Source organism: Dryobates pubescens, chromosome W (genome assembly GCF_014839835.1).
Source record: "Dryobates pubescens isolate bDryPub1 chromosome W, bDryPub1.pri, whole genome shotgun sequence".
NCBI classification, from domain to species: domain Eukaryota; kingdom Metazoa; phylum Chordata; class Aves; order Piciformes; family Picidae; genus Dryobates; species Dryobates pubescens.
Genome location: NC_071656.1, coordinates 3780681 through 3804705, shown reverse-complemented (window position 1 = coordinate 3804705; position 24025 = coordinate 3780681). Strand labels below are relative to the sequence as shown.

Genomic DNA, 24025 nt, shown 5'->3' with positions numbered 1-24025 from the left:
GCTTGAAAAGAGTAACTAATAACCACATTAAAATCTTTCAAATACTACCTTACTGCGAGGTATATGTCTATTACCTTAAAAGTTTATGCATCACATTCTAAAATATAGGGTCCAAGAATAAAGGCTAATTGTATTTTCTAAGTCAAGCAAACTATAGAAAAATGGGAAGAAATAGTGTGTTACTCGTGTTCAAGTGTTATTGCTTAGCATAACACTTCATGAAGATAATGCAAAAACATCTATATACTCAGGACTCTTCACATCTGAGTAAATATGGTAAATTAGCAATTAAAGTATTTAAAATTATCTACAAAACTGTATTTTACCAGGTAGTCTTAAAGCAGAAAGCTGTCAGGGCAATACCAGAATATAAAATAAAAGGGAAAAAAAATAGAGACATTTTAAGAAATCCCCCCAGAAAACAAATTTGTATTAACAGTTAACTAAACTGAAACTAAAACAAAGACTAAAGCTATTGGGTGGCCTTATCAGCAAACACCGTCAATCAAAAGGTCATAAACACCTATACTTTACATATGATTTGTTTATATTATACCATAATGTGAAAGCAACACCTTTTAGTAAAGCATACACAAATAGCCTCATTCAGAATACACTTTTAATGCACATTTTAAAAGTATTGCTTTTACAGATCGGTTTGGAACCCAAATATACAATAGCTTGAAAAACACTATTTTAGAAAACAAAAACAAATGTAAAAAGATCACTTAAAACAACTAAAATGATAAAGATTCTGTATGGCTCTGTGTTTACAGTTTTCTTACTGCATCATCAATATCAGAAATCTGTTCCTTCAGCTGGTTCCACTGTTCTGGATTTAAAGAAATACCTGAAATGCATTAAAAATAAATACTTAAAGACAAAAGGAAAATTGTAGTGCAGGATATTGCATACTTACTGTCAAGGCTGGTTTCATAAACAAAGTCTATATCACAACTATTAGTGCTTAAGCAACAACCACAGAATATCAGAATGGTTTGGGTTGGAAGGGACCAACCGCCAGCCTCCTTGCCACTAGACCAGGCTGCTCAAGGCCCTGTCTAACCTGGCCTTGAACACTTCCAGGAAGAGGGCATCTGCAACCTCCCTGGGCACCATGTTCCAGTGTTCCACCACCATCATTGTAAAGAATTTCTTCCTAGTATCCAGTTTAAATCTGCCCTCTTCCAGCTCAAAGCCATTACCCCCACATCACAGAATCACAGAGTTAGTGGTTTTAAGGGACCACCAGAGATCATCATCCCACACCCAGAGATGATAAATGGCACAAACTCAACAATCCACAGTGTTAAAGCCACCCAGAGCTTCAAAAGCACCTGTAGAAACAAATACCAGAGAACAGCAGCAAGTAACCATCCTACCCACATCACCAACATAATGAATGCTTGGAAGAATTCAGTCAAATTTCACAGAATCACAGAATGTTAGGGGTTGGCAGGGACCTGTTGAGCTAAAAATAATTCACCTTTATGTTGCTAATCCGTGTCTCCTTGAGACATTTTAACGTTAGTAGCTCTGCTGTCTACCTGCTGGTTGTTTTGATGTTCCTCATTAGACCAACTCTTGGATATATGGACCTGTACGTGGCATACCTTTACCTCTAGTTCTTCTAGTCAGGTGGCCACAGTGGGGCAGCCTAGATGGGTTTGCCTCTGCATTGCCAATTGTTTTCGCCATCAGTGAAGCTATTACAGGAGCTTGACCCGTACAAGTTGATGGGCCTGGATGCCATCCACCCGAGGGTGCTGAGAGCTGTCCGACATTTTGTGAGGACACTCTCCATAATCTATGACAAGTCATGGGGATCAGGAGACATCCCTGAAGACTGGAAGAAGGCTAATGCCACCCCCATCTATAAGAAGGGTTCCAAGAAGGACAGAGGTAATAATAGACCCATTAGCCTCACTTCAGTCCCTGGGAAAGTTATGCAACAAATCCTCCAGGGGACTGTCACAAGTCAACTGAAGCATGTGATTGGGCAAAGCCAATATGGATTCAGCAGGGACAAATTGTGCATGACAAACCCGACTGCCTTCTATGACAAAGTAACTTGATTGGTCAATGCAGGGCAAGCAGTGGACATTGTCTACCTGAAATTCTCCAAGGCTTTCGACTGGTCCCCCACAGCCTCCTCCTAGAGAAACAGACGCGTTATGGCCTAAGCAGGGCTGACAGGCCCTACCCAGAGGGTGAGAGTCAATGGTTCCTTCTCAACCTGGCAGCCATTCACAAGTGGGTGAGGTGGATTGAGAGAAGGGCCCAGCTCTCCCTCCCCCACAGAGAAAAGAAACCACAGCTAGCTCAGTCGGAGAAGCAAAGCTATATTTACAAGCAATATGGAATGTAGGTCGTATATACACAAGATATACAGTACTTACAATATATATATATATATCTAAATATACAGCAAAGAAAAATAAGGCAACAAAATTCCCTCCTCTGGACAGAGGAGGGTTCCCCCCCCGTACCCCCTCTCTCCCCCTTCCTCCCTTTTTTCCCAAAAAGGGGTTAGAGAGAGAGAAAAGGCAATTATTAAGGAAGAGAGAGTTCTTATTAGGCTTCAAAGCGCATTGCAGGGATTAGTTTTGCTTATCTCAAGGTCATTCTGGCTAGTTTGCTCAGAAGCAGACAGGCTAGAAAGGCAGAACAGGCTGGAACTGAGAAAAATTCCCACTGCACTAAAACTTAAAGTTGCATTCTATCAATCTACCAATGAAATTTGTTTAGAATATATGAATGTTTTCATTCTACACCAAAACATTCAGCCAGTGTCCCAGCACTGTCCCTTTCTTAAAGGCACAGCCTCAAACAGTCACAGTGGGGTTCCCCAGGGATTGAATTGGGCCCAAAACTGCTTAATATCTTTGTAAGTGATCTGGATGTTAAGATCAAGAGTGCCCTGATGAAGTTTGCAGATGATACATAGAATACATAGAATACATAGAATAAACCAGGTTGGAAGAGACCTTCAAGATCACCGCGTCCAACCCATCAACCAATCCAACACCACCCAAACAACTAACCCACGGCACCAAGCACCCCATCAAGTCTCCTCCTGAAAACCTCCAGTGATGGCGACTCCACCACCTCCCCAGGCAGCCCATTCCAATGGGCAATCACTCTTTCTGTATAGAACTTTTTCCTAACATCCAGCCTGAACCTCCCCTGGCGCAGCCTGAGACTGTGTCCTCTTGTTCTGGTAGTGGCTGCCTGGGAGAAGAGACCAACATCCGTCTGTCTACACCCTCCCTTCAGGTAGTTGTAGAGAGCAATAAGGTCACCCCTGAGTCTCCTCTTCTCCAGGCTAAGCAACCCCAGCTCCCTCAGCCTCTCCTCGTAGGGCTTGTGTTCCAAACCCCTCACCAACTTTGTTGCTCTTCTCTGGACTCGTTCCAGCAAGTCAACATCCTTCCTAAACTGAGGGGCCCAGAACTGGGCACAGTACTAGAGGTGCGGCCTAACCAGTGCAGTGTACAGGGGCAGAATGACCTCCCTGCTCCTGCTGGCCACACTGTTCCTGATGTAGGCCAGGATGCCATTGGCCCTCCTAGCTGCCTGGGCACACTGCAGGCTCATGTTCAGTCTACCGTCAACCAGCACGCCTAGGTCCCTCTCAGCCTGACTGCTCTCCAGCCACTCTGACCCCAGCTTGTAACTCTGCATGGGGTTGTTGTGGCCAATGTGCAGAACCCGGCACTGGGATGTGTTAAATCTCATGCCGTTGAACTCTGCCCATCTGCCCAGCCTGTCGAGGTCCCTCTGCAGAGCCTCTCTACCCTCCAGCAGATCAACTCCTGCCCCCAGCTTGGTGTCGTCAGCAAATTTACTGATGATGGACTCAATGTCCTCGTCCAGATCATCAATAAAGATGTTAAAGAGCATGGGGCGCAGCACTGATCCCTGGGGCACACCACTGGTGACTGGCTGCCAGCTGGATGTGGCACCATTCACTACCACTCTCTGGGCTCGGCCCTCCAGCCAGTTCCTAACCCAACGCAGTGTGCTCCCATCCAAGCCATGGGCTAACATCTTGGCCAGGAGTTTGCTATGGGGAACGGTGTCAAAGGCCTTGCTGAGGTCCAGGTAGACTACATCCACAGGCCTCCCCACATCCACCAGGCGGGTCACCTGATCATAGAAGGAGATCAGGTTGGTCAGGCAGGACCTGCCCTTCCTAAACCCATGCTGGCTGGGCCTGATCCCTTGGCCATCCTCTAAGTGTTGTGTGATTGCACTCAGGATGACCTGTTCCATAATCTTTCCTGGCACTGAGGTCAGGCTGACAGGCCTGTAATTCCCTGGCTCATCCAACCGGCCCTTCTTGTGGATGGGTACCACGTTGGCCAGCTTCCAGTCATCTGGGATCTCTCCAGTGAGCCAGGACTGATGAAAAATCATGGAGAGTGGCTTGGCCAACTCATCTGCCAGCTCTCTCAGCACCCTAGGATGGATCCCATCTGGTCCCATGGACTTGTGGGGGTCTAAGCTGCTGAGGAGAGCTCCTATCACTTGCTCTTGGAACACAGGGAAAGTATGCAGCTCCCTAGCTCCTTCTGCCAGCTCTGCAGGCCAGCTGTCTGGTAGACGTTCTTTCCCGCTAGTAAAAATTGAGGTAAAGAAGGTGTTAAGTACCTCTGCCTTTTCTTCATCCTGTGATACAACATTTCCCTCCATGTCAACCAAGGAGTGGAGGTTGTCCCTGCCCTTCCTCTTGCTATTAATATATTTATAGAAGGACTTTTTGTTGTCCTTCACATCAGAGGCCAGTTTGAGTTCCAAATGTGCTTTTGCCTCTCTAATTTTCCTTCTACATGCCCTAGCAACCTCTTTAAACATCCCATGGGTTGCCTCCCCTTTCTTCCAAAGATGATACACCCTCTTTTTTTCCCTTAGTTCTGTTAAAAGTTCATTACACAACCAGGCTGGCCGTCTGCCCCGGCGGCTCCTCTTCCGGCACATTGGCACAGCCTGTTCCTGAGCCTTCATCAGTTCTTTCTTGAAGTAGGTCCAGCCCTCCTGTACCCCTTTATTTTTAAGGGCTTTCTCCCAAGGAACCCTCTGAATTATTTCCTTGAGCAACCTGAAGTCCGCCCTCCAGAAGTCCAGAGTGGAGGTCTTCTTGCTGCCCCTCTTAGTTTGACCAAATACCGAAAATTCCATTATCTCATGGTCGCTGGCCCCTAAACAGCCTCCGACCACCACATCACCCACCAGCCCTTCCCTGCTGGTGAAGAGGAGGTCAAGCATAGCCTTGCCCCTGGTAGGCTCACGCAGCACCTGGGATAAGAAGCTGTCCTCCATGCAGTCTAAGAACCTCCTAGACTGTCTCCTCTCTGCTGTGTTGAGATCCCAGCAGATGTCAGGCAGGTTGAAGTCACCCATAAGGACAAGGTCAGGAGATCTTGAGACAGCCTTAAGCTGTCTATAGAATGCTTCGTCGACATCATCCTCCTGGTTGGGTGGTCTATAACATACTCCAACCAGGATGTCTGCCCTACCGGTTTTCCCTCTAATTCTTGCTCACAAGCATTCAACCTGATCGTCCCTAATCTCTAGTTCAATGGCATCTAGTGCCTCCCTGATGTACAGGGCCACCCCTCCACCCCTTCTTCCTTGTCTATCTCTCCTGAAGAGCCTGTAGCCATCAATTGCAGCACTCCAGTCATGTGAGCTATCCCACCACGTCTCTGTGATGGCAACTACGTCATAACTTTCCTGCTGTAACAAGGCTTCCAGCTCCTCTTGTTTGTTTCCCATGCTTCGTGCATTAGTGTACATGCACCTCAGCTGGGCTGCTGGTTTGGCCTCTGACCCTAGCTTACTGCCCCTAGACTCTTGCCTGAGTGGACTAGTTTCAGCCCCTTCCCCCTTCGAAACTAGTTTAAAGCCCTGTCAATGAGAGCTGCCAGTTCTCTCCCCAGAATCTTTTTACCTTTGGGGGACAGGCCATTCTCATATACTGTGATCTTTCCCCTTCTTTGGGACAGATGTACCAAGATGAGTGGGGAGGTTGACAGTCTGGAAAGGAAAGGCAACCTCCAGGAAGACCTGGACAGGATGAATGAGTGGGCTAGCAAGAACCTTATGAAGTTGAATGGGATAAGTGTAGGCTCTTGCACCTGAGAATACAGGACCCAGGAGTGCAGCTCAGACTTACATTTACCGAAATACCATCTAATAGTTTCTCACTTAAAAGCTGAGCCAACTTGAATGTCTTGGAGTTGATAACTTTAGCATTAGCTGTTTTAAATGCATAAACAGTGGTCTAATTTATTTGTTTGTATAGAAGATGTACCAGTCATTACAAACAAAACCTGAATATAACTATGAATCTATCTTTTTGAGAAATGCTTGGTGGTAATGCAGATATTGTGTCTTTTAGTGCGGTATGAAAAGAGACTCAGTCTGCTTTACTGAATTTGTTCATATGCGATGTGGTTGCACTTAGCAAACTAGATGTTATGTCAAATCTTAACATAAGAGAAAATGGTCAGGTGATTTCTTTGTTGTAGTTGTTAGGGAAATCTGTTCCTGAAAAGACACAATCTAACAGTCTGCTTCAGTGGGCAGTAAGGTTTTGTGTTGGTTTTTTTCCTATGACAACCTCCATATTTGTTGGAAGTCTGCTTTTAAAAGAGATTATCTACAATATCATTCTAGCAGGTGAGACCTAACTTTTTGCATCTTTGTATTGCTCTTTCCTTGGGGTGTGTGATTACTATTTAACCATTAGTAGAAAAAGTAACTTTTTAATATCTGTTAGCAAAGTAATCTGATTTACAGGTGATACCATCTGAAAGCTTTAAAAGCATGTTTAACTGATGCTATAGAAATAGATTAGACAATTAAACAATTTAAAAGGAAAAAAAGAAAATCTGTTTGGTTTCCAGGCCCCATTTTCATTATCTAGTTCTCTTTTTTTAGAAGAGGTGTTAGCTGTCCTGCATTTTTCATTGCAGTCAGAGGAAAGGAAAGTGAAATTTAAAGACTTGAAAATTTTAATTAAAACTATTCAGCTGACAATATAACTGGGCAAAAAGAGCAGGCTTTTTGAAGTGTATATTGATCTGATTCTCTTTAAAGCCAAAATATGATGGTAAACGTAACTGGGAACAAAAATAGGCTCATTTGAAGGTTTTGTTTTATTTTATTTTTTTGTTTCCAGTCTAAATGTACAGTATTGGATTCCTGCCTTCACAGAAGGAAGATGTATATTGAACAGTAGTAGCCTGTGACCTCTAAAAAAACTGGGTTTTTTTTGTAACTTATGAATTGTGGCTCATACATTTTGTTTATTTTTGTTCCAAGGCAAAGCGGAAAAAGCAAGTAACTCCAGAAAAGCCTGTAAAGAAACAAAAGACTGGTGAAAGTTCAAAAGGTGCAGCTTCTTCTAAGCAAAGCAGTAACAGAGATGAGAATATGTTTCAGGTAAAATTGATTCTTAGCGCCTCGTTAAGGTAGCCATTTACATCACACTCAATATAAATTTTATGCAATCATCTAAATATCTTGGTGACATAGTTCTTAGTCTCCGGAAGCCTTGGCCAAAGGGGATTATGATGCTAGCATGCAGATGAGATGCTCAGAAAAAGTGCTGGCAGGTTTCAGCAGAGTAAAAAAGAAGGTGAGCTGTGGGCAATCAATTCTAACCTTCATGTCTTTGGCCATGGTAACACCGGGTAGTCATTTTGTCTGTAAATACAGCATTTAGCATAAGTATGCTATAAATATTAGATAGGGACAGCCTCTACATGAAAATATTTTCTAATCTGGATTCTTGAAAGAAAGGTTCTTGGAAAAAGTATGGATTCTTCATTCCTATTAAACTAGGTCAAGGGCAACTTGGCCTTAGAGAAATAGCAACCACCAGTATCATGTAACTATTATCATACAGTTCAAATTATTGGCTATTCTCACTCAAAATCAAATCTCCTTGAGGTACGCAACTAACTTTCCCATCCTCCTGCATTATCCACCGAGTGCACCCAGGTCCTTGAGTGAAGGCAACCCCATGAATGGGTTTGTCTTGGCTTGAGGCAGGAGTAACCCAGACTGTTTTCCCCAATATATTCCATTACATGCAGGGACTTTATCCCCTTCTACAGCATGTAGAAGTTCCAATTGAGCAGGGCCACCTTGATTGACAGATAGCTGTTGTTAAGTCTTCATCCCAACTTTTAAATGTCCCAGCACCCATTACTTTGAGTGCAGTCTTGAATAGTCTATTGCATCACTCAACTTTCCCAGCAGCTGGGGTATGATAGAGAAAGAGATCTATCCAATCAACGGCATGCTCTTTAGCCCAGGTGTCTGTGAGGCTGTTTGAAAAATGAGTCCCATTGTCTGACTCTGGAAGGGAGAGGCACCCTCCAGGAAGACCTGGACAGGCTGAAGGAGTGGGCTAGCAAGAACCTTATGAAGTGTAGGGTCTTGAGCCTGGGAATACAGGACCCAGGATTGCAGCTCAGACTGAGATCCACCTGACTGGAGAGAAGCCCTGTGGAGAGGGACCTGGGGGTCTTGGTGGATAACAAGCTCAGCATGAGTGGACGGTGTGCTGCAGCAGCAAAGGCGGCCAACAGGATGCTGGGTTGCATCACCCAAGGGCGTTACCAGCCGAGATGAAGTCACTCTGAAATGGGTCAAGAACTGGCTGGAGGGCCGGGCCCAGAGAGTGGTGGTGAATGGTGTCACATCCAGTTGGCGACCAGTCACTAGTGGTGTCCCCCAGGGATGAGTGCTGGGCCCGATCCTGTTCAATATCTTTATTGATGATCTGGACGAGGGGATTGAGTCCATCATCAGTAAGTTTGCAGATGACACCAAGTTAGGAGCAGGCGTCAATCTGTTGGAGGGTAGGAGGGCCCTGCAGAGGGACCTTGACAGGCTGGATGGGTGGGCAGAGGCCAATGGGATGAGATTTAACAAGGTTAAGTGCCGGGTTCTACACTTTGGCCACAACAACCCCACGCAGTGCTATAGGCTGGGGACAGAGTGGCTGGACAGCAGCCAGGCAGAAAGGGACCTGGGGGTGCTGGTAGATAGTAGGCTGAACAGGAGCCAGCAGTGTGCCCAGGTGGCCAGGAGACAAGGGCGGTTATTCTTCCCCTGTACTCAGCACTGGTCAGGCCACACCTTGAGTACTGTGTCCAGTTCTGGGGCCCTCAGTTTAGGAAAGATGTTGACTTGCTGGAACGTGTCCAGAGAAGGGCAACAAAGCTGGTGCTGGGTTTGGAGCACAAGCCCTATGAGGAGAGGCTGAGGGAGCTGGGGTTGTTTAGCCTGGAGAAGAGGAGGCTCAGGGGAGACCTCATGGCTGTCTACAACTACCTGAAGGGAGGTTGTAGCCAGGTGGGGGTCGGTCTGTTCTCCCAGGCAGCCAGCACCAGAACAAGGGGACACAGTCTCAAGTTGTGCCAGGGGAGGTTCAGGCTAGATATTAGGAGGAAGTTCTTCACTGAGCGAGTCATTCGTCACTGGAATGGGCTGCCCAGGGAGGTGGTGGAGTCGCCGTCCCTGGAGATCTTCAAGAAAAGACTGGATGAGGCACTTAGTGCCGTGGTCTATTTGATTGGATAGGGCTGGGTGATGGGTTGGACTGGATGATCTCAGAGGTCTCTTCCAACCTGGTTGATTCTGTGATTGTCCCACAATAAGACTCAGCGATGGTCAGACCACACCTGGAGCACTGTGTGCAGTTCTGGTCTCAGCTGCACAAGAAGGAGGTGGACAGGCTGGAAAGTGTCCAGGGAAGGGCTACGAGAATGATCAGAGGACTGGAAGCCCTGCCATGTGAGGAAAGGGTGAAGAGCAGGGTTTATTCAGCCTTGAGAAGAGAAGGCTGAGGGGAGACCTTGTCGCCATGGACTAGTACATGAAGGGTGGCTGCCAGGATGATGCGGACTCCCTTTCTACGAGAAGTCCCATGGAAAGGACAAGGGGTGATGGGGGCAAGTTACTCTGGGGGAGATTCCCATTGGAATCCAGAAGAAATTTTTTCACTATGAGAACAGCTGGACATTGGAATCATCTCCCAAGGGAAGCAGTGGATTCCCCTACACTGGACAGTTTTAAGACTCAGCTTGACAGGGTGCTAGGCCATCTCATTTCAACTATGCTATTACCTAGAAAGGTTGGATCAGATGACCCTTGGGGTCCTTTCCAACCTGCCATGCTGTGATTCCTTCCATCGTTTTAAGCACCTCCACAAAGCATTTGCTGCCATCTATGAGTCAGTGCACAGATGATAAAGCACTGGCCCTTTCTTCCACTGTGCAACATCTAAAGCCAGCTAGATGGCTTTCACCTCTGCAAACCTTCATCTGCTGCAACTTGTCATGTAGGATGCTACGCAGCAGCTTTCCAGCTATGTAGTTTTCATAAAATATGGCAAGGTCCATCAGTAAACAAGGCATATTTACATGTCCTGTTCGAGCCCGCTGAGTGATCAATGCGACCCACTTACCCCACATTGCATCAGTTGCATGATTTGTGGAGAGAGTCCTCCCTTTAAACGTGCATTTCAACACTGGCAATGAAGGCACCGAGAGGAGTTGTGCTTCAGTACCAATTACTTCTGAAGCAGCTCAATCTCCTTCATATGCTGCCCGTATCTTTTTCAGTGGGAGTACAGCAGGCCACAAATCCTCTATATGCTTGATTCCAAAAGCCTAGGGGTCAACCTCAAGTCTCCCCTGGTGCCTTTTGCCAGAGGCTCTGAGTAGGGCCGGTCTCCCCAGCTGCGGTGTAGAGCACATTACTTGCACCTTGACCTGCTGGGCTAACCCAAGGGCCGCTGCATGAACAATTTCTTGCTTTATTTCTTCAAAGGCCTGTGGTTGCCCAGGACCCAATTTAAAAGCATTCTTCTTCCAAAATCACTTCACAGAGATGGCTTACAATCTGACTGTGGTCTGGAATATACATTTGCCATAAACCCATGACATGTAAGAAAACTCGCGTATCTTTTTTGTTAGTCAGTGGAGCCATAGCTGTTATTCTGTTAATCGCATTTATTGGGGTCTGGCAACGCCCATCTTGCCATTTAATTCCTTTAAAACCGGATTCCTTGTGCAGGTCCCTTGACCTTACCTCTTTTCATGGCAAAACTGGTTTTCAGAAGTTGTTGAATTACTTTCCCCCCTTCCTCAAAAATGTCTTCCATTGTATTACCATATACGATGATGTCATCTGATAAACCAGACAAGGCAAACAGCTGTTTAATTTCCTCTGTCTTCGCTGCTGCTATGCCAGGTGCCCACCAGTACCCCTTTGGGTCCTTGAAAGATCCTCTCAAGATAATCTACAGCAAGAATGCATGGGGCATCTGGGCCAGTCACAATATGGTGCTTTTGACACTCGTGCCCAGTCAGACTTCTTCCAGCTTCTACTGCAGTCAGTTCCTGCAATGCCTCTGTCACTCCAGAAATACAAATGGATCCTATCCCTCTGTAGTTTGATGGCATCACAGTGCATTGTGCACCAGTTTCCACCAAAGACTTGTATTTCTGTGGTACTGACATGCCAGGCCATCAAACCCACACAGTCCAATAAACTGTTGTCGCTCTCTTTCACCTGGCTGGAGGCAGGGCCCCTCTAATTACAAACAGAATATTTGTCATCGACATATGGGTCTAAGCAGCTCACGTGGACTAGACCTCCATCGTGATTACTCATGTTTTGTAAATAAGGATCTGAAGCCCATCTATGCATCTGAGGGGCTCTGCACTGGAAACTGGAGCAGCAGATTTCCTGGAAGGGCCCCTTTTCGTGATCATTTTACCTTGCGATTGATGCACACATGACTGTAAGTTCCATGGATGTGTCTGACTATTTTTCAACAGCAGAGACATCAGCCCATGAGGAGTAAGAGATTATTTGCATATTGCTGTAGTCGAGCATCCATGTCACCCTCTGTTGGCGCCTCATTATCTTTCCAGCTAAATAATGCTAATGTGTTGGCATATGACAGTGGCACACTCAGTACCCACTTGCACCACATGGTCCGGTAATTCCAAGTTCATTAGGATCTAATGGTGTCCGCAGGTCATCCAGGTCAGCAGACACCAGCTCCCACACCTCTCTTTCCCTCAAATTCTTAACACCATTCTCAGTGGTCACCCACTTGCCCAGGTGGAATATAACATCATCTCTAAAGGTCTACCTGTTCTTCATGCTCAGCAGGAGTCACTTCCAGAAAGGGGGAAGATGTGCCTCTCTTCCAAGACTCCTGTCAATACCCACTTCTCTAGCCACTTGGTCTCAACTGCTTGGCTTCTCTACCTTCCAAGTCCAAATCATCGGCTCCATTATCCCAGCACTGGAGCAGCCAATTAGTAAGTCGCTCACCTTCATAACAGATGTAGATTTTAATGTAGATCTCACAACTCACTTTGGGATAGAGACTGATTGGTCACCTTTGATTCTCCTGCCTGTCATGTCCCTGCAGTACCTGCCTCTTTTTTGTTGTTGTTGTTGTTGTTGTTGTTGTATTTTGTTTTCTCCACCGGAGGAACAGATGCTGGTACTTGTTGAGTCTCCAGATCAGTCACATCACAGGAAACTGAGTAGCTTGTTCTGGGGGCTGACATAGCTTCAGGATCCTGTGCAAGGGTTGTGGTAGCTACACAGTATCCACCTCTATACCAATATTTTCCTTGAAGCGTGACTAAAAATTAAAAAACATTGCAAAGGCCTGACAATATCATAGAATCATTAAGGTTGGAAAAGACCTCTAAGATCATCAAGTCCAACCGTCAATCCAACACCACAATGCCCACTAAACCATGTCCCAAAGTGCCATGCCAACCAACTTCTAATCTTTTCAGGAGACTGAGGGAACTGCAAAGTGGCAGAACCCGAGGTAGCAATACCAGAAGGGTAGCTGTTACTTCTACAGTTCCCCAGGACAACTCTAGTAGCTCCAACAGTGGCTCCAGTTCTAACACTGCACAGTGTGCTCATTGCACCTGTGGACATGTTCCCCATAACTAGGGGTGCCCTGCCTCCCGCCAGGGGGAGGAGAGGGGTAATAGAGATAACAGAATCTATTGGGATGTGTACATCCAGTGGCCTGGCACTTCACAATTTCAGAAGTACAGGGCCTTGGTTGACACAGGAGCTCAGTGCACCATATTGCCATCAAATTATCAGGGGTCAGAGTCCATAACTATTCTGGGAGTCACTGGTGGATCTCAAGAGTTAAGTAAGGTGGAGGTTAATATAAGTCTAACTGGTAAACAATGGAAGAAGCATACAGTTGTGACCGGACCTGATGCACCTTGTATTTTGGGAATTGATTTTCTGAGAGAAGGGCGTTTCAAGGACCCTAAAGGTTACAAATGGGCTTTTGGAGTAGCTTCTGTAGAAATTGATGGACAAAAGCTGAAGCTGTCTGCTAGACCTGAACTTTCTGATGAATCTGCAGTTGTGGGACAACACAAGATTCAGGACATTAAATTGCCGGTTGCTTCTCGGACTGTGCATCATAGACAATACAGAACCAACCGTGACTCTTTGTTGCCCATTCAGAATCTGATTTGTCAGTTGGAGAGTCAGAAAGTCATCAGCAAAACTCATTCACCTTTCAACAGTCCAGTGTGGCCTGTGCGAAAGCCGAATGGAGACTGGCGTCTGACAGTGGACTACCGAGCCCTGAATGAAGTAACTCCGCCTATGAGTGCAGCAGTACCAGACATGATGGAACTCCAGTATGAGCTGGAATCCAAAGAGGCCAAACGGTATGCTACCATAGACATTGCTAATGCCTTCTTCTCTATTCCCATAGCAGAGGAATGCAGGCCTCAGTTTGCTTTCACCTGGAGAGGAATCCAGTACACTTTCAACAGACTGCCAATGGGCTGGATCCACAGCTCAAGCATCTGTCATGCAGTAATCCATGATGCTCTGGAGGAAGGTGGTGCTCCAGAACACATCCAGTTCATCGATGATATCATCATCTGGGGTAAAACTGCTGAGGAAGTCTTCGAGAAAGGTAACAAAGTTATGGACATTCTTCTGAATTCAGGTTTTGCCATCAAGAGAGACAAAGTGAAAGGTCCTACCGCAGAGATCCAGTTTCTGGGAGTGCAGTGGCAGGATGGACGCCGACACATTCCAGTGGATGTGGTAAACAGAGTCTCTACCATGGCAAATCCCACCAACAAGCAAGAAACTCTACGTTTCTTGGGGATAGTGGGATTTTGGAGACTACACATTCCTGGATACAGTCAGATTGTGAAACCTCTGTATGGTGTGACTCGAAAGAGAAACCGTTTCCACTGGGGACCTGAACAACAAGCAGCCTTTGACCAGATAAAGCAAGAAGTGGTACAAGCAGTGGGTCTGGGACCTGTCCGAGATGGTCCAGACATTAAGAACATTTTGTACACGGCTGCAGGTGACAATGGTCCAACCTGGTGCTTGTGGCAAAAAGCTCCAGGTGAGACACGTGGACGACCTCTTGGTTTCTGGAGTCGAGGTTACAGAGGTTCAGAGGCTAATTATACTCCAACAGAGAAAGAGATTCTAGCTGCCTATGAAGGAGTGAAAGCAGCTTCTGAAGTGATTGGAACTGAATCACAACTTCTCTTGGCTCCCAGATTGCCAGTTTTGAATTGGATGTTCAAAGGCAAAGGTTCCACACCACATCATGCCACAGATTCCACCTGGTCTAAGTGGATGGCTCTGATAACACAGAGAGCTCGAATGGGAAATCTTGAAAGACCTGTTCTGGTGGAGCTGATCTCAAGTTGGCCTGAAGATACCAACTGCACTAAACCTCCAGAGGAGAGAGTAACTCGTGCTGAGGAAGCTCTTCCTTACAATGACCTTTCAGATGATGAAAAGAAGTATGCTTTGTTCACAGACGGTTCCTGTCGTCTCGTCGGGAACAAGCGAAGGTGGAAGTCTGCAGTGTGGAGTCCAACACGCCGAGTTGCAGAGGCGAAGGATGGAGAAGGAGAGTCCAGTCAGTTTGCAGAGGTAAAAGCTGTCCAGCTGGCTCTCGACGTAGCTGAACGTGAGATATGGCCAATGCTTGATCTCTACACCGACTCCTGGATGGTAGCCAATGCTCTATGGGGTTGGCTAAAGAACTGGAAGAAGAATGGCTGGCAGAGGAAAGGAAAACCCATCTGGGCAGCCGACCTGTGGCAAGACATTGCTGATCGAATCGAGAGAATTCCAGTGAGAGTGAGACACATTGATGCTCTCATTCCTAAGAGCAAAGCTACTGAGGAACAGCAACACAACCATCAGGCAGATTTAGCTGCAAGAGTTTCTCAAGTAGACAAGGACTCTGAACTTGATCTCGACTGGAAACACCGAGGTGAGATATTCTTAGCTCGGTGGGCTCACGATTCATCAGGACATCAAGGCAGAGATGCAACATACCAGTGGGCTCGTGACAGATCCATAGACATTTCTATGGATGCCATCACACAAGTCATCCATGACTGTGACATTTGTGCTGCTATTAAGCAGGCAAAGCGAATTAAGCCCTTGTGGTATGGTGGCAGATGGTCCAAGTACAGGTATGGTGAAGCCTGGCAGATTGACTACATCACTCTACCACGTTCTCGTTCTGGTAAGCAATACGTGCTTACTATGGTAGAGGCAAACACTGCATGGCTGGAAACTTATGCAGTTCCACACGCAACTGCACGCAACTCTTGTTGAGTCTCCAGATCAGTCACATCACAGGAAACTGAGTAGCTTGTTCTGGGGGCTGACATAGCTTCAGGATCCTGTGCAAGGGTTGTGGTAGCTACACAGTATCCACCTCTATACCAATATTTTCCTTGAAGCGTGACTAAAAATTAAAAAACATTGCAAAGGCCTGACAATATCATAGAATCATTAAGGTTGGAAAAGACCTCTAAGATCATCAAGTCCAACCGTCAATCCAACACCACAATGCCCACTAAACCATGTCCCAAAGTGCCATGCCGATACATTTTTTGAACATCCAGAGAGCAGAAACATACCAAGGGCAACCCCAACACTCTCAGCTTGTCCCCATAGGGGAGGTGTTCCAGCCCTCTTATCACCTTTGTGGTCTCCTCTGGACCTGTTCCGAAAGTCCCACATCCTTCTTGTGTTGGGGGCACCAGAACTGGACATAGTGCTCCAGGTGGGGTCTCAAGAGAGTAGAGTAGAGGGGCAGGATCACCTCGTTCATCCTGCTGGTCACACTTCTTTATGTGCAGCCCAGGACATGGTTGGCTTTCTGGGCTGCAAGTGCGCATTGCTGGGTCATACTGAGTTTTCCATCCGCCAACTCCCCCAAGTCCTTCTCTGCAGGGCTGTTCTCAATCCACTCACCATCTAACCTGTATTGATACTGGGGATTGCCCCAACCCAGGTGCAGGACCTTGCACTTGGCCTTGTTGAACTTCATGATGTTCGCATGGGCCCACCTCTCAAGCCTGTCCAGGTCCCTCTGGATGACATCCCTTCCCTCCAGTGTGTCAACCAGACCACACCACTTGGTGTCATCCACAAACTTCCTGAAGGTGCCTCAATCCCACTGTCCATATCACTGACAAAGATGTTAGACAGCACTGGTCCCAGTACCGACTCCTGAGGAACACCTTGTCACTACCCTCCCCTTGGACATTGAGCTGTTGACTGCAACTATATCAGTGCAACCATCCGGCAAATTCCTTATCCATCGAATGGTCCACCCATCAAATCCATGTCTCTCCAATTTAGAGACAGGGATGTCATGCAAGACAATGTTGAATGCTTTGCACAAGTCCAGGTAGATGACATCAGTTGCTCCTTCTTCATCCAACAATGCTGTAACCCCATCATAGAAGGCCACCAAATTTGTCAGGTATGATTTACACTTAGCAAAGCCACGTTGGCTGTTGCAAATCACCTCCTTATTTTCCATGTGCCCTAGCACAGTTTCCAGGAGGATCTGCTCCATGATCTTGCCAGACACAGAGGTGAAACTGAGGTAGCCTGTAGTTCCCCATCTCTTCTTTTTTTCCTTTTTTAAAAAATGGAAGTGATGTTTCCCTATTTTCAGCCAGTGGGAACTTTCCCAGACTGACACAACTTGCCAAATATGATGGATGGTGGCTTAGCAACTTCATCCACCAGTTCCCTCAGGAGTCGTGGATGCATCGCATCAGGGCTCACAGACTTGTACACCTTCAGGTTTCTTAGATGGTCTGATCTTCTCCTACAGTGGGCAGTCCTTCATTTTTGCAGTCCCTGCCTTTGCCTTCTGTGATTTGGGTGGTGTGGCTGGAGCACTTGCTGGTGAAGACTGAGATAAAAAATCCTTGAGTACCTCAGTCTTCTCCATGTCTTGGGTAAGCAGGTCTTCTGTTTCCTTCCAGAGAGGTCCCACATTTTCCCTAGTCTTCCTTTTATTACTGATGTACCTATGAAAGTTTTTATTGTGCTTGACATCCCTGGCCTGCTCAGACAGTTTTTCTGTATTCTTCCCAGGCCACCTGTCCTTGCTTCCACCCTCTGTAGGCTTCCTTTTTGTTTGAGTTTGTCCAGGAGCTCCTTGTTCATCCATGAAGGCCTCCTCATTTGGAACACTTCAGTTTAACTTTAGACCTTAATTTATCTCTGGATGAGTTAAAGTTATGAAGAAAAAGAGTGCAGTATAACAAATTAATTCACAAACGTTAGGCTAAATACAGGAAGTAAAATAAACTCTGGTCTTGATAGAAGCCAGAACAAAAGAAATCTTGGCTCCTAAAAGCCATACCTCTGTGATCTGAACTATGCACTTTTGAAGCATCATAATTCTGAGTTTCCTAAAGGACTGTGAATAACATATACTATAAGTAACATTTTGGAGAGACTATTCCATTCCCTAGCACTCACAAACCAACACAGAATTGATTTTTTCACTTCAAGTTCACTGTAGCTTCTAGTGACATTCAATCAATAATTATTCAGTGCCCCACAACCCATCTCTTCAGTTTCCTGACCAAGCTGTCAGCCCGTGGCTTGGACAGCAGCACTCTCTGCTGGGTTAGGAAGTGGCTGGAGGGCCGTGCCCAGAGAGTGGTGGTGGATGGTGCCACTGCCAACTGGCAGCCAGTCAATAGTGCTGTCCCCCAGGGATCAGTGCTGGGCCCCATGCTCTTTAATATCTTTATTGATGATCTGGATGAGGGTATTGAGTCCATCATCAGTAAGTTTGCAGATGACACCAAGCTGGGGAGAGCTCTGCAGAGGGACCTTGACAGGCTGGACACATGGGCAGAGTCCAACGGCATGAGATTTAACACATCTAAGTGCCGGGTTCTACGCATTGGTCACAACAACCCCATGCAGTGCTACAGGCTGGGGTCAGAGTAGCTGGAGAGTGGTCAGGCAGAGAGAGACCTGGGGGTGCTGGTTGACAGTAGGCTGAACATGAGCCAGCAGTGTGCCCAGGTGGCCAGGAGAGCCAATGGCATCCTGGCCTGCATCAGGAACAGTGTGGCCAGCAGGAGCATGGAGGCCATTCTGCCCCTGTACTCAGCACTGGTTAGGCCACAGCTTGAGTACTGTGTCCAGTTCTGGGGCCCTCAGTTTAGGAAAGATGTTGACTTGCTGGAACTGGCTGCGCCAGGGGAGGTTTAGGTTGGATGTTAGGAAGAAGTTCTATACAGAGAGAGTGATTGCTCATTGGAATGGGCTGCCTGGGGAGGTGGTGGAGTTGCCATCATTGAAGGTGTTCAGGAGGAGACTTGATGGGGTGCTTGGTGCCGTGGTTTAGTTGATTAGGTGGGTTGGATTGGTTGATGGGTTGGACGCGATGATCTTGAAGGTCTCCTTCCAACCTGGTTTATTCTATGTAATTCTGTGTAACGTGTCCAGAGAAGAGCAACAAAGCTGGTGCTGGGTTTGGAGCACAAGCCCTATGAGGAGAGGCCGAGGGAGCTGGGGTTGTTTAGCCTGGAGAAGAGGAGGCTCAGGGGAGACCTTATTGCTGTCTACGACTACCTGAAGGGAGGTTGTAGCCAGGTGGGGGTCGGTCTCTTCTCCCGGGCAGCCAGCACCAGAACAAGAGGACACAGTCTCAAGCCACACCAGGGGAGGCTTAGGCTGCATGTTAGGAAGAAGTTCTTCATAGAAAGAGTGATTTGCCGTTGGAATGGGCTGCCCAGGGAGGTGGGAGTCACCATCATTGGATGTGTTTAGGAAGAGATTGGATGGGGCTCTGGTCAGTATTCAAGGACCACCTCCTCTGTGTCCAGGAGCTATGTATACCAACAAAGAGAAAAGCAGGAAAGAATGCTAGGAGGCCTGCCTGGATGAGCAAGGAGCTACTGGACACACTATTACTTAAAAAGAAACTATACAGGAAGTGGAGGGAAGGGCAGCTACAACAGGGGGTATATAAGGAAGCTGCCCAAGCAGCAAGAGACCTGGTTAGGAAAGCCAAAGCACAGTTTGAATTGAATCTAGCCAGGGAGGTTAAAGGGAACACTAAGAACTTCTGCAGGTATATTAATGGGAAGAAGATGACTAGGGAAGGTGTGGGCCCCCTCAGAAAGGAAACTGGTGAAATGGTCACAAATGATGTGGAAAAGGCTGAGGTTCTCAATAACTTCTTTACCTCAGTCTTCACTGCAAGGGCCTATAGCCACACTCCTGGAGTCATGGAAGATAATGGCAGGGACCGGGAGGAAGAACTGCCCATCGTAAGTGAAGATCAGGTTAGTGATCACCTGAAGAATCTGAAAGTGTTCAAGTCCATGGGACCCGACGGGATACATCCACGGGTACTGAGAGAACTGGCAGATGAGGTTGCTAAACCCCTCTCTATTATATTCCAAAAGTCATGGCAGTCTGGGGAAGTCCCCACAGACTGGAAAAGGGGAAACATTACTCCCATTTTCAAAAAGGGTAAGAAGGAGGAACCAGGGAACTACAGGCCAGTCAGTCTCACCTCTGTGCCCGGAAAGATCATGGAGCAGATCCTCCTGGAGGCGCTACTGACTCAGAAGAATAGGGAAGAGGTGATAGGGAACAGTCAGCATGGCTTCGCCAAGGGCAAATCCTGCGTCCAATTCTGGAGCCCCTATTACAAGAGGGATATGGACATGCTGGAACGTGTCCAGAGAAGGGCCATGAGAATGATCAGAGGGCTGGAGCACCTCTCCTATGAGGACAGAGTGAAGGAGTTGGGGCTGTTCAGTCCGGAGAAGAGAAGGCTGCGAGGTGACCTAATTGTGACCTTCCAGTATCTGAAGGGGGCCTACAAGAAGGCTGGGGAGGGACTTCTCAGGATATCAGGTAGTGATAGGACTAGGGGGAATGGAATGAAGCTGGAGGTGGGGAGATTCAGGCTGGACGTGAGGAGGAAGTTCTTCACCATGAGAGTAGTGCATTTATCTAGAAGGGGCAAGAGAGTCCTAGCACTAGAGTTGGCAGGGCTCATTAGGAGGGCTTTAAACTAGGTCTGAAGGGGGTGGGTGAAGATATCGGTCCCTCTGCAGAGGAAAGAGTAGGGCACAAGGTAGGGTCAACTGAGAGGTCGGGAGCCCAGCTGCAGTGCGTGTACACCAACGCATGCAGCCTGGGCAATAAGCAAGATGAGCTGGAGGTCCTAATCCACCAGGGCAACTATGATATAGTCGCCATCTCAGAAACATGGTGGGACAACACACACGATTGGAGTGCTACACTGGAGGGTTACAGGCTCTTTAGGAGGGATAGGCGAGGGAGAAGAGGAGGAGGGGTGGCTTTGTATATTAGGGAGACACTTTCTGCCACACAACTTGAGGTGGAAGATGAGGGAATTGAGAGCCTGTGGGTCCTCGGTCACCGTGTTCCCCTCCAGGTCCAGTAAGGAGTGGAGGTTCTTCTTGCCCTTCTTTTTAGCATTGATATATTTGTAAAATTGCTTTTTATTGTCTTTCACAGAGGTGGCCAGCTTGAGTTCCAACTGGGCCTTTGCCTCTCTAATTTTATTCCTACATAATCTAACCACTTCCTTGAACATACCTCGAGAAGCCTTCCCCTCCTTCCAAAGGTGATACAGCCTCTCCTTTCCCCTTAAGTCCTCCAGGAGCTGCTTGCTCATCCAGGCCGGTCGCCTTCCCCGCGGGCTCATCTTTCGGCACATGGGGACCGCCAGTTCCTGTGCCTTCAAGAGCTCCTGTTTGAAGTAGGTCCAACCCTCCTGGACCCCTCGGTTCATGAGGGCTGCTACCCAGGGAACTTTGCAAATAAGTTTCTTAAAGAGGCTGAAGTTTGCCCTCCGGAAGTCCAGGGTGAAGGTTCTGTTGGTGGTCCTCCCTATCTCCCTGCATATTGGAAACTTCACTATCTCGTCGTCACTGCACCCTAGGCAGCCTCCCACGATCACATCTCCCGCCAGCCCTTCCCTATTGGAGAACAGCAGGTCAAGCAGAGCCCGTCCCCTGGTAGGCTCACTTAACAGCTGCATCAGGAAGCAGTCCTCCATTCGCTCCAGGAATCTTCTGGACTGCCTCCTCTCTGCTGAATTAAGTTCCCAGCAGATACCTGGCAGGTTAAAGTCACCCACAAGGACAAGATCTGATGATCTTGAGACAGCCTCCAGTTGTTTGTAGAACAATTCATCAGCCTCCTCATCCTGGTTGGGTGGTCTGTAACAGACTACAACCAGGATGTCAGATTTGTTAGGCTGCCCTCTGATTTTAACCCACAGGCTCTCAATCCCCTCATTTTCCAGCTCAAGTTCTGTGGTGGTGTGACTCCACCACCTCCCTGGGCAGTACAAGACCACGATGTGGTGCGGGACAGTGTCGAAGGCCTCAGGTCCCGGTAAATGACATCAGTTGCTCACCCCTCATCTATTAATGTTGTCATGTGTTCATAGAAGGCCACCAGGTTTGTCAGGCAGGATTTGCCCTTGGCGAAGTCATCCTGACTGTTCCCTATCACCTCTTCACTATTCTTCTGAGTGAGTAGTGCCTCCAGGAGGATCTGCTCCATGATCTTTCCAGGCACAGAGGTGCGACTGACTGGCCTGTAGTTCCCTGGTTCCTCCTTCTTACCCTTTTTGAAAATGGGAGTAATGTTTCCCCTTTTCCAGTCTGTGGGGACTTCCCCAGACTGCCATGACTTTTGGAATATAATAGAGAGGGGTCGGGCAACCTCATTTGCCAGTTCTCTCAGTACTCTGAACTCTGTTGTTGAGCCAGTTACCAATCCACCTTGTGGTTCAATCATGTAACCCACTTCCCCATCTCTTCTTTTTTTCCTTTTTGAAAAAAAAGGGAAGTGATGTTTCCCTCTTTCTTCTGTTTGACCTTGGCTGCATTGTTTTGGTTAAGTCTAACATCTCTCTGATCCTTTCTCTTTTCCCTTTTGTAAAGGTGGGTAAGGGAAGGCAGAGTGGGAGACGCTAGTAGCGTCCTCTGGTCTTTGACCGGGGGGCTTCTTGTGCTGTTTATTAATTGTAAATATCTGTAAATATTGTAAATACTGTATATTTTGTACATATTCATTTCATTCCATTGTAGATTGTAATTTTCCCTGCAAATACAGCTTTCATTTGCTTCCAACTGATCTGGTCTGGCAAATTTAATGTTGGGGGGGAATTTTCAACCCACCAGAATCATGTAATTTTTGTCACTTGGCATACCCATCAAGTTTCATTGTAGTTTACCACTCAAACTGTATATTCTTTTTAATTCCACCTTGTGATGGGTTACACCCATCCTGAAAGCAGAGGGGGGAAGGGCTTGTGAGTGCTTTGCCCTCCCTGGAGGGGGTTTTCTCCCTGGGAAACTGAGTTAGTCTGTTCCACTCCCCCTCCCTGTCCAACAAGCCTATAAAAAGGAAGACACTGCAGCCATTTGCTCTCTTTTGGCTCCTGCCTTGCCTGGACAAGAGTACTGCTGCTGGCTTCCTGCTTCTCTGCCTCGTGGTCAGGCCTGGTCCTCCTCCTCCCTGCTACATCCACGCCTCTTAAAAAGACTTCAAAGGACTGGTTTTGTATACATATTTACTCCATCCATCCTTGTTCCTTGCCCTTGTGAACCCTTCCTGTTATTGTTATATATGCACACATATATATTGTTTAAAGAAAATTTTTACCTGTCTACTTCCAAACTGACTCCAAATTATTTCTCAGTATATTTGCTCCTTCCCTTTCTTTTTCTCTTGATCGGGAGAGAGGATGGGGTACAGGGGAGGGATTCTCAGCCTTGCCCCCCATCCGAGCTCTTAAATCCCAGTTAAGGCTCAAACCACCACACACGTCAAAACACAGCAGTTTAAAATCCTTAGAAATTGGAGTAATCTCTTTTGTTAAGTAGCAGCAATGCAAGAATTTTTCCTGTACAATACTGGTACATCTGTTCATACAAACCTATTCTCAGTGGTTATTTAAGAGCTGTCAAAAACATTTCTCAAGCTTTCCAAACATGTATTTGCTCCTGGACACACTAGAAAAATGTAACAAACCTTATGCTGATTCTACATCAAATGTTTTCAATCTCCAGGACATGATGTTTGACACTTACCTCTTTTCTTGGCACAATATGAAAAATGATTAAAAGTAAGCTTTTCTAACAGAAGTGACATGATATTATGGAAAGCAGTACTACTGCAACTATCCTTGTGTGACCGTTTGACGCTGTGCCTTTAAGGAAGGGGCACACTGGCTAAATGTTTATAAAATATTTTCATATTCTAAACGAATTTCATTGGTAGGATTGTGGGAGGTGAGATTGTTAGTCCCAGCGCGGCTGGAACTTTCAGTTTCTCTTCCTTCGCTGTTCCTTTCGGCTGGACCGCTTCTGGGCTTCTGGCCAACTAAGATAAGATACTAACTCCTATGGCAGGCCTCTCTTTCTTTCTTGCCCTGTTAACCGTCCTTATCTCTTTTCTACCTCTTTTGGGGGAGAAGGGAGGTAGGGGGGTGAAGGGGGCACAGGGGGAAGCCCCCTCTGTGTGTGGGGGTCTGGTTTCTGGTTGAGTTCATTTGCTGTATATTCATGTATATATTGTAAAATACCTGTATTTGTTGTGTTACATAGAATCTCTT

The 24025-nt window shown here is 46.8% G+C and overlaps 1 protein-coding gene across 1 annotated transcript in view; it reads right to left on the bottom strand.

Annotated features, from left to right (window-relative positions):
• Window positions 1-337: 337 nt before the first annotated feature.
• The window catches only part of LOC128899331 (activated RNA polymerase II transcriptional coactivator p15-like), an 89324-nt gene continuing 65636 nt past the window's right edge, over window positions 338-24025 (bottom strand). Inside the window, exon 5 of the mRNA XM_054177730.1 lies at window positions 338-850. Within this exon, the coding sequence (XP_054033705.1) occupies window positions 771-850 (80 nt within the window). The 3' untranslated portion in view covers window positions 338-770. The remainder of the gene's footprint in view (window positions 851-24025) is intronic.